The following is a 12,584-nucleotide window of genomic DNA, read 5'->3' as shown; positions in this document are numbered from 1 at the left end:
TCAAAAAAAAAAAGATATGCCTTAAAATGTCTCGATGTTGCTTCAACTGGGCCCACTGTGATAGGGAGATGAGACAGTCCTCGTGCTCAGGGTCCTCATTGTTTGCAGGAAGACAGCAAAACAGATAGTGTTTTGAGAAATAATCTGCTGAGGGGGCATGGTTAGAGAAGCTTCCAATAGGGCAGATAAAATTCTAAACACATTTCCTGAGGTATATTGTGTATTTCTCTAAACTGATGCCAGAGACTGGGTTCCTGAGTAGAAGTGTACCACCTGAGACAAGAAATCTTCACTTACTGGTAAAGAGCTTGGATCAGAATCTGGCAGACCTGGATCTGAATTCCATCAGCTCTGCTGTTTACTAGCTACAGCTTGAACAAGTTTTATACATACTCTGTACCTCAGTTTTACAAATGAAGATGAGATTGAAGTGCTTTAATTCGTTAGGGTTGTGTACATGAAATCACTTGTGTAAAGTGTTTAGTGCAGTGCTGGGTATGTGTTGAATGCTCCACAGGTATTAATTCTTGTTATTTTTCAGGTGAAATCATACAACCATGTGTTGTAGGATAAAGCTTTCCAAACCCGTTGGTATTATTGCTTTGAAATCTTATGTTTCAAATATATGTTGGAACACAGCGATCTTTGAGGAACTGAATGAATTTTGACTTTTCTCCTTCCTTTATCTGTAGTTCCATAATATTTCTCTTTAGAGTGTCCAGATCAACCTCATGATATTCCACTGGTTAATGTGTCTTTCTCTCTCCTTCGAATTCAAATATGGTTTAACTGGGAGGAACTGTTCTACGTATAGATGCATACACACATTAGGAAATCACTGTTTTGGGACTGCAACTGTAATTTCCAGTGTCCTTGTGATATCTTCTATCGAATGTCAACTGGTAGCCATAATTTGTTTGTTGGTACATCTTTATAAAATGCCATAATTAGTTTTATAACTGTCTTGTATAGATAAATCCATAGAGAATGTGTATGTGTATATAGATATGTGTATTTTAAGATTTTGTAGGTTATTATAGTTCCTTGTTTTATTTCCACATAAGGAAACAAATATTCTTTTTTTATATACTGGTGGTAAATCTCTGATTTTTTTAATTGTAGTTTCTTTCAAGATGGCTTGAAAACAGCTGATAAGTTGAAACAGTACATTGAAAAACTGGCTGCTGATTTATATAATGTAAGTTCTTTATAAAATACATGCAATTTAACTTGCTTTCATGGATAAGTATCAGTAAATTTGGAATCTCTATTAGAAAGGTGTTAAAAGCAGAAAAGATTAAATGATGTGTCTGTACAGACCCTAGGGCAGATAACCCTTCAGTTTAAGTCAGAAAAGTCATCAATGGTCAGACACTCCAGAGTCCTTCTGGGGCCATAAGAGGATCAGGGAGGGGAGTATGTAGCCATCAATTCCAGATGGCTCTCCATTTACGATTCAGTTAGCATCACATTTGAGTGTTCCTTGGTCAGCAGTTGCAGAAAGAATGTATGATTGTGGAAGGATAAAAATTGGCTCTGAATAGACAGGTTTATAGGGTTTTTTGGGTTTTTGTTTTTTTGTTTGTTTGTTTTTTCAGACAGAGTCTCACTCTGTCACCCAGGCTGGAGTACAGTGCGCGATCTTGGCTCACTGCAATCTCCTCTGCCCTCTGGGCTCAAGCGATTCTCATGCCTCGGCCTTTTGTAGAGATGGGGTTTCACTCTGTTGCCCAGACTGGTCTTGAACTCCTGAACTCAAGTGATCCACCTGCCTTGGGGTCCCAAAGTGCTGGAATTACAAGCGTGAGCCACCACGCCTTTCATTTATAAGGGTTTTTGTTTGTTTGTTTTTGCATATTTTATATTATCTCTCTTTTTTTAGTATCTAGGTCTAAATGTATATATTAGAAATGGTAAAGTTGTTGCCCAAAAATCATTTGGTGGTAAATAAAAGCATATATATTATAAGTATGAGTAAATATCCTCAAATAAAGTTTTAGAATTACAAATAATGCCTTTTATATAACTTTAAAAATGCATAGCTCTGTATTTTTTTCTAATTTTCTTTTAGTAGTTAACATGGTTCAGGTTACGGTTAAGTCCCAAGTGGTTAAAAAAAGCAGCACTGATCCCTTGTGCCCATTTCATGCTGTGTAAACTTTGATGTATGCATTGGCCCATTAGACTTCTGCTCATTCTTAGGATTCTCTCCTGGACCATTTAATCACATCATGGTATTTTCATTACCCCCCTTTGAAAAACCAGAAGCAAATAATCTCAATGATATTTCTTAAGCTGTTTAGAATAGTACTTCAGAGTTAACTGTCTAGCTTAGATACATTATTTAATAAGAATGCATGTTACATTATTCACTAATTTCAGAACCCACTGGTACTTTTATAAAATGAGAAATCTCATATTAAAAATGAGACAGTGTAAAGGACTTTTAGTAAGAAAACCAACTATATAATAGAATTGTTTGATGAGTGGTATTTTTGTATAAATTAAACTCTGCCTATAAAAGTGTAAATGGTAAGTAATAGAAGTAATTTTTTTTCGTAGATAAAACAGACCCAGGATGAAGAAAAGAAACAGCTAACTGCACTCCGAGACTTAATAAAATCCTCTCTTCAACTTGATCAGAAAGAAGTAAGTGGTTTGCATGTTTACAACAGGGCTAACAGTGTAAGATAAGGCTGCTTGTAATACCCTTTGTGTTTCCTGATCTGCAAGACAGGCACAGTGATATATAATATACAAGTATGTAAGCCCCATGTAGAAACTCTGTTTTAGTTCCTTTTCCTTCCTTGTAGGAAAGGTGTTCTGGGTGTCCAATTCCATGGCTCTGGATTTTTTTTTTTCTTTTTTCTTTACTTTTCTGAGACAGAATCTCATACTGTCATCCAGGCTAGAGTGCGGGGGGCACAATTATGGCTCACTGAAGCCTCGACCTCAAGCATTCCTTCTACCTCAGCCTCCCGGGTAGCTGGGACTACAGGCACATGCCACCACACCCGGATAATTTTTGTATTTTTTGTAGAGATGGAGTTTGACCATGTTACCTTGGCTGGTCTTGAACTGCTGTACTCAAGCAATTCTCTCACCTCAGCCTCCCAAAATTCTGGGATTACAGACATGAACCACTGTGTCCAGCCCCATGACTATAGATTTTCAATCCTAGTTTTGAAGACATGCACTTTGGGAGTGTATGCCGAAACATAGTTAGTACATTCTACAACTGTCCTCTTTAGACCCCTTCTGTCTTTCTGGGCAGCCAAAACAGACATGCCTCATTTGCCAGGGAAATATTTTGATGCAGAATCCTATAGAAGCTTTGCCCCTCAATTAGGAAATTTGAGGTGAGATGGTCCTTGGATATTGAAAGAGCATAGAATGCATGGTAGAGGCTGGATGATTGCAGTACAGATCCTTAATTATAAATGTCATTTGTTCAAACATTTCCCTAACACCTACTGTGTTCCAGGCACAGTTCTAGGTACCAAGCTTTAGTCCCTTCCATCCAGGAGCTCATTATCTAGTCAGCTGTATGAACAATCCATCATGCCTAAAGTGGTGTTGATGCTATTAGAGATACATTGGAAGGTGACTGCAGCCAAAGACAGAAACCTAAAAGACCCAGAGATGGAAAACTCACCAGCATATTCAAGGAGCTGCAGACATTTTGGGGCAGGGTGGGTGGAGGAGTCAGAAATACAGTTTCTGAGGTAAAAACTCAGACCTGACTATGGAGGACCTTGGGTATTGCACTAAGGGACATAGACTTCATGATAAGGACAAATTAAATAGTAAGCACCATTTGTTTTCTGGGAGAAATTAAAAACATGCCTGTTTTTGTTATGAAATTATTACGGGTTAAATTTAAGAGCAGTGGCTCACTCCTGTAATCCAAATCCACCCTGGAGGCCAAGGTGGGAGGATCACTTGAACCCAGGAGTTTGAGACCAGCCTAGGCAACAAAGTAAGACCCTGTCTCTACAAAAAATTTTGAAAAATTAGCCACGCATGGTGGCATGTGCCTGTAGTCCCAGCTACTAGGGAAGCTGAGGTGGAAGAATCCCTTGAGTCCAGGAAGTGGAGGCTGCAGTAAGCTGTATTTGTGTCACTGCACTCCAGCCTGGGCAATGGAGCAAGACCCTGCCTCAAACAAACAAACAAACAAAAATTAAGAGCAATGTTTAATAGTAATAACATGAAATATAACATTTTTATAGTTAGTTTTTAAATACTATTGCACAACAATAGCAAGTTCACTTATTTTAATTTCTAAAATTTCTGAAAGGGGTTTATGAGTCTAAAACAAAGCAACTCCCATAAAACATGGGAAGCCCTGCACTAGTGACACTAATCTTTTAAATCAACCCTGAAGGTTTTCTTTATTGAGTGAATATAAGCCTCTATTTTTCTGGTTCTCCAAATTCAGTTTTTGTAAATGCATTGGGGATTGGTCAAGTGAGAGAAATCTATAGCACTGTAACACTAGGCATCTGCTAACCTGTGGAGTAGGCAGAGTGGCCAGGAACATCTGTGTACACTAAGGCAATTTCTGCATCTATGTCATTCAGAGTCTCAGGCAGTGACTGCACCTGTGGTTTGAGGCCTCTATGATTTACGAGAACTTCCAAGTATTAGACCCCCAGTAGACTTCAGACTGAAACACAGATATGTCATGCTCTTTGAAGGTGCTTATTACTGACAAATAAATCTTAGGAGAAACGTGGTCTCTTTGAATGATTTTTCAGTGTAAGAGCATTAAAAAGACCCAGGTAGAAGGGAGTACGGGGTAGTAGATTTCAGTCTTGGGAGAAGATTGTGAGGTTTTTGGGGGGTTTTTTTGTTTATTGTTGTTTTACTCACTGGTATGTACTTAACCACTCCCTACCTTTGTTTTGTCACACAGTATTAACCTCTTTCCTACATACGGAAGCTTTCTTGAAAAATAAAGAGGAGGACTATTAAAAGCCCGTTTTTGTTTTGCATGGAGACATAAGTATTCTGCTCATGCTAGCTAAAGAACAAAGTTGCATATAAGCCAAAGGAATGTGTACATGATGAAATGCACATGATTTGATTTAATCCCACCCCAAATTAATAAATGATGAGTTTTCATTAGTACCTTGTCCACAGAGTTTTACAAGTAATAAATTGATCTTTCACAACATGCCTATTCCTTTCTCATGCTGTTTATCATCACTCATTGCAGAATATGTTTAGAAGGTAGTGATTTTTCATGACTGAGATTAAATGTGAGAGGCGACCATCCACACAGAAGTTCTGACCATGGTACTATTTGAAAAGAATGTCAAGTAATCTTAAAGATTAACTGAGGAATCAAAAGCACCCAACAAATCATTTAGCCTACTCACCCCCACCGGGTTCTAACTTGGCTCCGTTAAAGGAAGTTCCAAGAATTTTAGTTGTAAATAGGATCCCTGGAATTTTGGTAAACTCATTTTATTTTCTATTCTTAAGTTTTTGTTGTCTTAGCAAATAAATGTTCTATGAAATTATATTAAGTTGTTATAATAGCTTAATCTACCAAAGAACTATTTGCTACATAACTGTTTTTAGAGTTGAAAGTAGGTTTTTGTTTTGGGTTTTTTTTGAGACAGAGTCTCTGTCACCCAGACTGGAGTGCAGAAGTGCAAAGCTCACTCACTGCAGCCTCTGCTTCCCAGGTTCAAGTGATTCTCATGCCTCAGCTTCCCAAGTAGCTGGGACTATAGGCATGCACCACCGTGCCTGGCTAATTTTTACATTTTTAGCAGAGATGGGTTTTCACCATGTTGGCCAGGCTGGTCTCTAACTCTTCAAGTGACCTCAAGTGATCTGCCCACTTCAGCCTCCCAAAGTGCTGTGATTACAGGAATGAGCTACTGCGCCTGGCCTGAAAGTATTTTAAATGGTGATAAGTCATATTTAGGATATACAGAATTACTCCAAAAATTACACCTTTTTTGTTTGAGTTCACTTATGGACTCTCTTAAAACCCCATCACATTATGGTTTGCAAGTTTGACAGATTCTGTGTTTCTGTTCTACTCATGTCACAGTATCTGTCATGTAGCCTGGTACCGGAAAACTATTCAAATATTTAGAAAAATGAAACAGAAGGAATCTTTTGCCCACTCCATTCATACCTTGCATTAGAAATTTTAGGCTTCTGTAGTAGAGGTTTAGTTTTAAATTGGATACCAGAAACATTTATAGCCCCATTAAATCAATGAGTGTATAATTGCTTATACTTTTAAAAGATTTGAGACTCTACCTCTTAATAATACATTTTATACATTAATAAGGTTTTCAAATAAGAAAGTGATTTGTCTGTACTGCTAATAGAGAACAGGAAATTTAAAAGATTTTAAGTTCATTGTTTATGTTTTGTATTTTTGCCCAAATGAGTTTTTCTTTTTTCCTGAATACATAGTTAATTTCTGTTACGCTATCAAAGGATTCAGAACCTATTTCATTCCTTCAGTTTGTGTCAGTTTTTAAATTGTTATTAATGTTAATAAATCTCGAATATCTACTTTCTCAGAAAAGAAAATCCTCTTTTCATTTGTCTAGAGTGCCCTGCTTAGCAAGCTGAATGGCCATCATTTCTCAAAGTGCACAAGTAATAATTGGTGTGACTTTATTAAACCATGAAACTCATTCATAGTTAATTTAGGATTGTTGATACTAAACTTCTGAAACATACTGCTTCCTTCCTGCTCAGTTTAATGAGGTCAAAGCCTGGAGTTTGGCCACTTTATTCATCTTTAAAAGCATATTAGTTTGATGTAAAGCAAGGCCCATTCAATCTAAGAGTTTGTTATTCAGAATTTAAGGTTTACTTAAAGTAGTAATAAATATATAAGGAATGTCTTAATGGTAAATTTACAGAATATAATCGTTTTTATAAGTTGTTAGCATCTGAATCCCTGTATGAAAGAAGTATTTTTATTTTTTAAACTTAGTGTTTTATTTTAAAGGTTAGCAAAGGTTAAGATTAGAGATACATGGTTGCTTATTTATGATTGAGTACCTAGTAGTGAAACATCCATTTTTGTTTTTGTTTTTTTGTTTCCTGCCACATGTGGGAGCCATTCTCTGATGGAGGAAAGGCGTGAAAGGCTTGAGAGAGATCTCTTTGTCACAGGCCTTTGCCAGCTCCAATATAATACATGTGGCAGTGTTAGGCCCATTTGAAAACTTAACAAATGTGCCAAAAAGAAAACTACCATGAGAGATACATAGTTTTAAAGCATTCGGACAGACCTAGAAATTACATGGGCAGATGGAGAGAAGTCTAGTTCCGTAACAAGGGTTCCAAGGAAGGTGGTTGTGAGTGAACACCAGTATACAGGGAGATTTTAGATTTTGTTTTTAATGTTTCTAGGAGGTACAGATAGGGCAGATATCCCTGACTCCAAATTCATAATTGAGTAATTTTCATGTGATTTTGTTGGGTTAAAGCAGAAAGCCCTGTGGATTTCTTTAATCCCTGCCTCTTGTTTTGTCCCATGCCTCAGTTCCCTGCAACCCGATCCATTTTTCTTCATTAGCATTATGAACACACTGCTGCCTCTCTTAAAAAAGAAAAAAAAAATCCTATTACTACTGTTGTTACTGGGGACTGTTGCTGGAGGTATTGGTAGGGGAAGGCTTCTCTTCTTGCTTGTCTGATATTTAGTACAGTCCCTCAGTCCTACCTCCATTTAGAAAGTGTGAGAATATCTTTTTGGGAGGATTTAGTGAACCACATTACTATGGAATTCAAGACTATAGGCCCTGATTAAAAGTGAACATTTAGGTCAGGCATGGTGCTCACACCTGTAATCCCAGCACCCTGGAAGGCCAAAGCAGGAGAATTGCTTGTGTCCAGGAGTTCAAGACCAGCCTGGGCAACATAGTGAAACGCCATCCCTACAAAAAAGCAAAAATTAGCCCGACAAGGTAGCACACACCTGTAGTCCCAGCTACTCAGAAGGCTGAGGTGAGAGAGTCATTTCAGTTTGGAAGGTTGAGGTTGCAGTGAGCTGTGATCACACTATTGCGTTCAGCCTGGGCAACAAAGCAAGACCCTGCCTCAAAAATATACATATGTATTTTTAAAAAGGAAATATTTAGGGAGAATTTTGCAAGAAAATCCTAGATTCAGGTCCATGTCCCATCTCTCCCAAATGATTAATCTTGTCCAATTAAAGGTTTCATATGGAGGGAATCTGGCCAGTTATAATTAGAGAAATTATTCAAATAGAAAATAACTCAAGTTTGTAACCTCTTTAATGTGAGCTAGCTTGCCTGGTTAAGTGTACAGTAAGCTCCCAGTAACCTACACAAGAGAGCAGGACAGTGATATGGTGAGAGTGTGAGCATCCATGTCAAAGCCAGGGCTTATGTTGTATACTCAGGATCCTTAACACCTGGCTTTTAGGACGTATTCAGGACATGCTTTTGAACACAGAATCTATCATGTATAGAATAGCCTTACAAAGGTACATTGTCCTAGAGATTTTCCTTTGACTATTACTTATGTTAATTTTGCATCACTGAACATACATTACTTGGTCCAAAAAGATCCTGAGTGTCAGAAAGAAGCCATCCTGGCCTTAAAGGTATTTCGTACACAAGTCAGTAAATAGCCAGTGGTTGGTTCAGCTTACCTCGACACTATCACATTTCAGGTGTTGTTTATGAACTGGATATATTTAAGTTCTTTTCCATTGGGGAAAAAATTAAAAAATTAAAAAGTCCTGCTGCAATTTTTGGCTGTTACTAGATTTTCTGAATAATTCATTTTGGGTTTCACTGAGGTATTGATTCCCTATACATACGCATTTGAGGTTTGTCATCCATTTTATCTTGGTAAAATATGTGTGTGCCTGATGTTTGTCTGTTTAGCCATGTTTCTATTCTCACGCCGTATGACCTGAAATAAAACCTGATAAATACAGACTTTTGATTGTCCTATCACCCAAAGTTTATCCTGAATCTAGAGGTGTATGTGTTTTCTGGTATTATCTTTACAGTGATGTTTTCTGTGTACATTATATAAAATGCTTAAATTATGGATAACATTTTCAATGAAATTAACTATATTTTCAAATGCTCTGCCTTTTTTCTCTGTTGCTTTTGCCCTTCCTGATCGAAGTCTAGGAGAGTAAGTCAATACTTTTTATGAGAATATATTGTCCTACTTGTATGTCTAAAGACCATGTTCTCATTCCGCAGTTCAACGTTGTTGATTTTATTTCTTACATTTTCAAAATGTAATGGCTGTTTCTAGTCATGTAGTCTTTAGAAACTATGGTTAAGTATCAGTGAAGTGCTAATAATAAAACAACCTGTTTTGCATCTGTGTTGTTGGTTTGGCCCTTGTCACCCTCCACGACATCATACACTTTTCACTGCTGTAGAATTGTCTTAATTTTTAAAATGTGGTTATAGGTATATTTTACAGAGCACTAATTACAAAACGAGAAACATAATAATTGTTAAAGCCTCACTTAGAAGTTTCCCCTTTTATTTGGGGGTATTTTGGCAGAATGTGTAAAGGGAGAAAGGTATAGCCTAAGGGAAGAACATATTTGGGTTGCATGGACTTTATTTTGTGGTGCACTTCACTTTTTCGAGTCCCTTCTGTGTTTGCCTCTGCTGCTAGTATAAACTGGATTCAGTCGTACGGTAGTCTGTCTACCAGTGCATTGTGCTTATTTGAAGTCAGTTCAGAGTAGAGCTGGGTTTTGAACTAGAAATCAGAGACCCAGACCCCAGCTCTGCCTCGGACTTGCTTTGTGACTCTAGCAAGTGTTCAGCTGCCCTGTTTCCTCCTCTAAAATAAAGGCAAGGACCTGGCAGCTCTTAAAAGTTCCATAATTCCCTTAGACCCAGACCATTGCCAAAGGCCCAGTGGCAAAAGAGAGTCAGAGATGTGAGAATTGTCTCCAGTTTTTGTTTAATCTGTGGTTTTTCTTTCCTAGGATTCTCAGAGCCGGCAAGGAGGATACAGCATGCATCAGCTCCAGGGCAATAAGGAATATGGCAGTGAAAAGAAGGGGTACCTACTAAAGAAAAGTGATGGGTATGTATGAGCCCAGCCCAGTGTCTCAGTGTGTGATTAACCTAGAAAAGGTTTCCAGCCTCTCATATAGGGAAACACACTTACTTAACATTTTGTAATACACTAGCTGCAGACCTTTAGCACACTGGTGTTCTTCAAATAAGTCTGAGATTTAACCAACTCTCTTTAGAAGAAACAGTAATTGCTCTGTGGCCCCTAAATGGCACTTCTGACTTGTAACGAGCAATTATAGGAAGGCAGCTACTGAGTAGCACATGCAGCAGGCAAGTGCTGACCTCATACCCACCCACCTCTCTGCTGTTTTTGTTTTGTTTTGTTTTTTGGTTTTTTTTTGAGACGGAGTCTCGCTCTGTCGCCCAGGCTGGAGTGCAGTGGCGCAATCTCGGCTCACTGAAAGCTTCGCCTCCCAGGTTCACACCATTCTCCTGCCTCAGCCTCCCACGTAGCTGGGACTACAGGCGCCCGCCACCACGCCTGGCTAATTTTTTGTATTTTTACTAGAGACAGGGTTTCACCATGTTAGCCAGGATGGTCTCAATCTCCTGACCTCATGACCCACCTGCCTCAGCCTCCCAAAGTGCTGGGATTACAGGCATGAGCCATCATGCCTGGCCCCTCTCCGCTTTTATTCACTACAGTTTTCTCTGCCTGATTGCCCACCAGGCCCCCCAACCTTGGGTGTCACCCTTGAGTCCTCTTTTGCCTCTTATAGCCAATCTGGCAAAAGCCATTCTGTTTTTAACTGTGAAAGTAATATACTCTTACCATCCCCACAGCCCCTGCTCTAGGGTGGGCTGCTGCTGCCATCTCTCTTGGAGTATTCAGCAGCCTCCTAACTGGTCTCTTTGTATCACTCATTCTTCTTTTTCTGCAGTTCACCTTCATACAACAGTTAGAGTAGTCTTTTAAAAATCATAAAGCACATGATGTCATTCGCCTGCACAAAATACTCCAGTGGCTTCCCTTTACATATAGCATCTCAACCCTTCCTTCCTGTCCCGCCTCATCTTGTTCCATTTTCTCCCCTGATCCTGCCACATGAGGCTTCTTTTCTGTTGCTTAAACAAGTGATTCTGCTTCACAGTAAGTGCATAAGTAGAATCTTCATTATTCCCTTTAATAGTTGTCTTTTTGGAGGGAGGGGACAGGGGACAGGATCTGGCTCTGTCTTCCAAGCTGGAGTACAGTGACACTATCACAGCTCACTGCAGCCTCCCAACTCCTGGGCACAAGTGATTATACCACCTCAGCCTGCTGAGTAGCTGGGACTACAGGCACATGTCACCATGCTTGGCTGATTTTTTTTTTTTTTTTTTTTTTTTTTTTTTAATGTAGACAGGGTGCCCCTTTGTTGCCCAGGCTGGTCTTGAACTCCTGGCCTCAAGAAATTCTCCCACCTTGGTCCCCCAAAGTGTTGAGATTACAGGCATGACTCACTGTGTCTGGCCTGTTGTCATTGTTTTTTTAAAAGAAAACTCCTTGTTTTCTGATTACTTGTGGATATGTACTCCTTGGTTTAATCTGAGACATGTACATTTTTTATTGTAATTTGTTTGTTAAAATTATAAATATTTCTCTTCTGAATTTCTGGGGTCATTGACTGTTTTGCTTATTATTCATGCATTCAACAGAGATATTTTGAGTCCTACTGTATGTCTAGGACTCACTCTTCTAGGCCCTACAAAGATGGAGCATACAGCATTGAACAAAAGAAAATCTGGTCCTGATAGAGCTGACATTCTAAGGAAGAAAGGAGACAAAAAATACTCAATATATGGTAGATCAGATGGTAATTAGTGCTATGGAGAAAGATCAAGCAAGAGATGCAGGTGGTGTGAGGGATGGCAGTGGTTCTTGCTATCATACAGGTGGTTAGGGAAAACTTTATTGAGTTGATGTTTGAGCAAAGGAAGTGAGAGAAATCTACACAGATACTTGGGAGAAGATGGAGAGTCAGGAGCATGCATCTCATGGTGACAAATACCTGAGTGTTCAGTGTAGCTAGAGTAGTGAGCAAGCCAGGAGGTCATAGGAGTTAAGGTCAGAGGGACAGGGAACCACTCCGTGAGATGAGGAATCATTAGTGGGTTTTGAGCAGAAGAGTGACATAATCCGACATGTTTTGGAAGGTTCTCTCTGACTACCAAGTGAAGCACAGTCATGGAGGGTGAAAGCACAGAAACAAGGAGACCAGTTAGAGGGAGGTCTGCCTCAGAAACCTAGATGGGAGCTGATGGTGAGGCCAGGGGAACTGCAGAAGAGAGGGTAAGAAGTGGTCAATTGTGGATAATGGAGGTAGGGCCAACAGGACTTGCTGATATGGGATATAGAGAAAGAAAAGCATCCCTAGTACAGCGTCTGGCTCATTGTAGAATCAGTTAGCTTAATCCTGCTGTGAAAGTAAAAGGAGAAAAGAAATACCAACTAACAATTCACAGCTTAAAACTGGGCTCTAGAATAGTGACCAAATGCTAGTCCAAACTGCATGAGATCAAGTGTAC

At 39.1% G+C, this 12,584-nt stretch overlaps 1 protein-coding gene and 1 non-coding gene across 5 annotated transcripts in view; one reads left to right on the top strand and one right to left on the bottom strand.

Moving 5' to 3' along the window:
• The window catches only part of ASAP1 (ArfGAP with SH3 domain, ankyrin repeat and PH domain 1), a 395,104-nt gene that overhangs the window by 269,350 nt on the left and 113,170 nt on the right, over positions 1–12,584 (top strand). For all 4 annotated transcript variants that reach the window (XM_008001545.3, XM_008001541.3, XM_073018360.1 and 1 more), the window contains 3 exons: positions 1,123–1,198; positions 2,563–2,649; positions 9,983–10,083. In XM_008001545.3, the coding sequence (XP_007999736.1) occupies positions 1,123–1,198; positions 2,563–2,649; positions 9,983–10,083 (264 nt within the window). The remainder of the gene's footprint in view (positions 1–1,122; positions 1,199–2,562; positions 2,650–9,982; positions 10,084–12,584) is intronic.
• Positions 7,092–7,247, bottom strand: LOC119624969 (small nucleolar RNA SNORA12). Its single transcript, XR_005241129.1, has one exon. It is a non-coding gene; the product is annotated as a small nucleolar RNA SNORA12 (small nucleolar RNA).

Source organism: Chlorocebus sabaeus, chromosome 8 (assembly GCF_047675955.1).
Source record: "Chlorocebus sabaeus isolate Y175 chromosome 8, mChlSab1.0.hap1, whole genome shotgun sequence".
NCBI lineage: Eukaryota > Metazoa > Chordata > Mammalia > Primates > Cercopithecidae > Chlorocebus > Chlorocebus sabaeus.
This window is presented reverse-complemented; position numbering and strand designations above follow the sequence as displayed.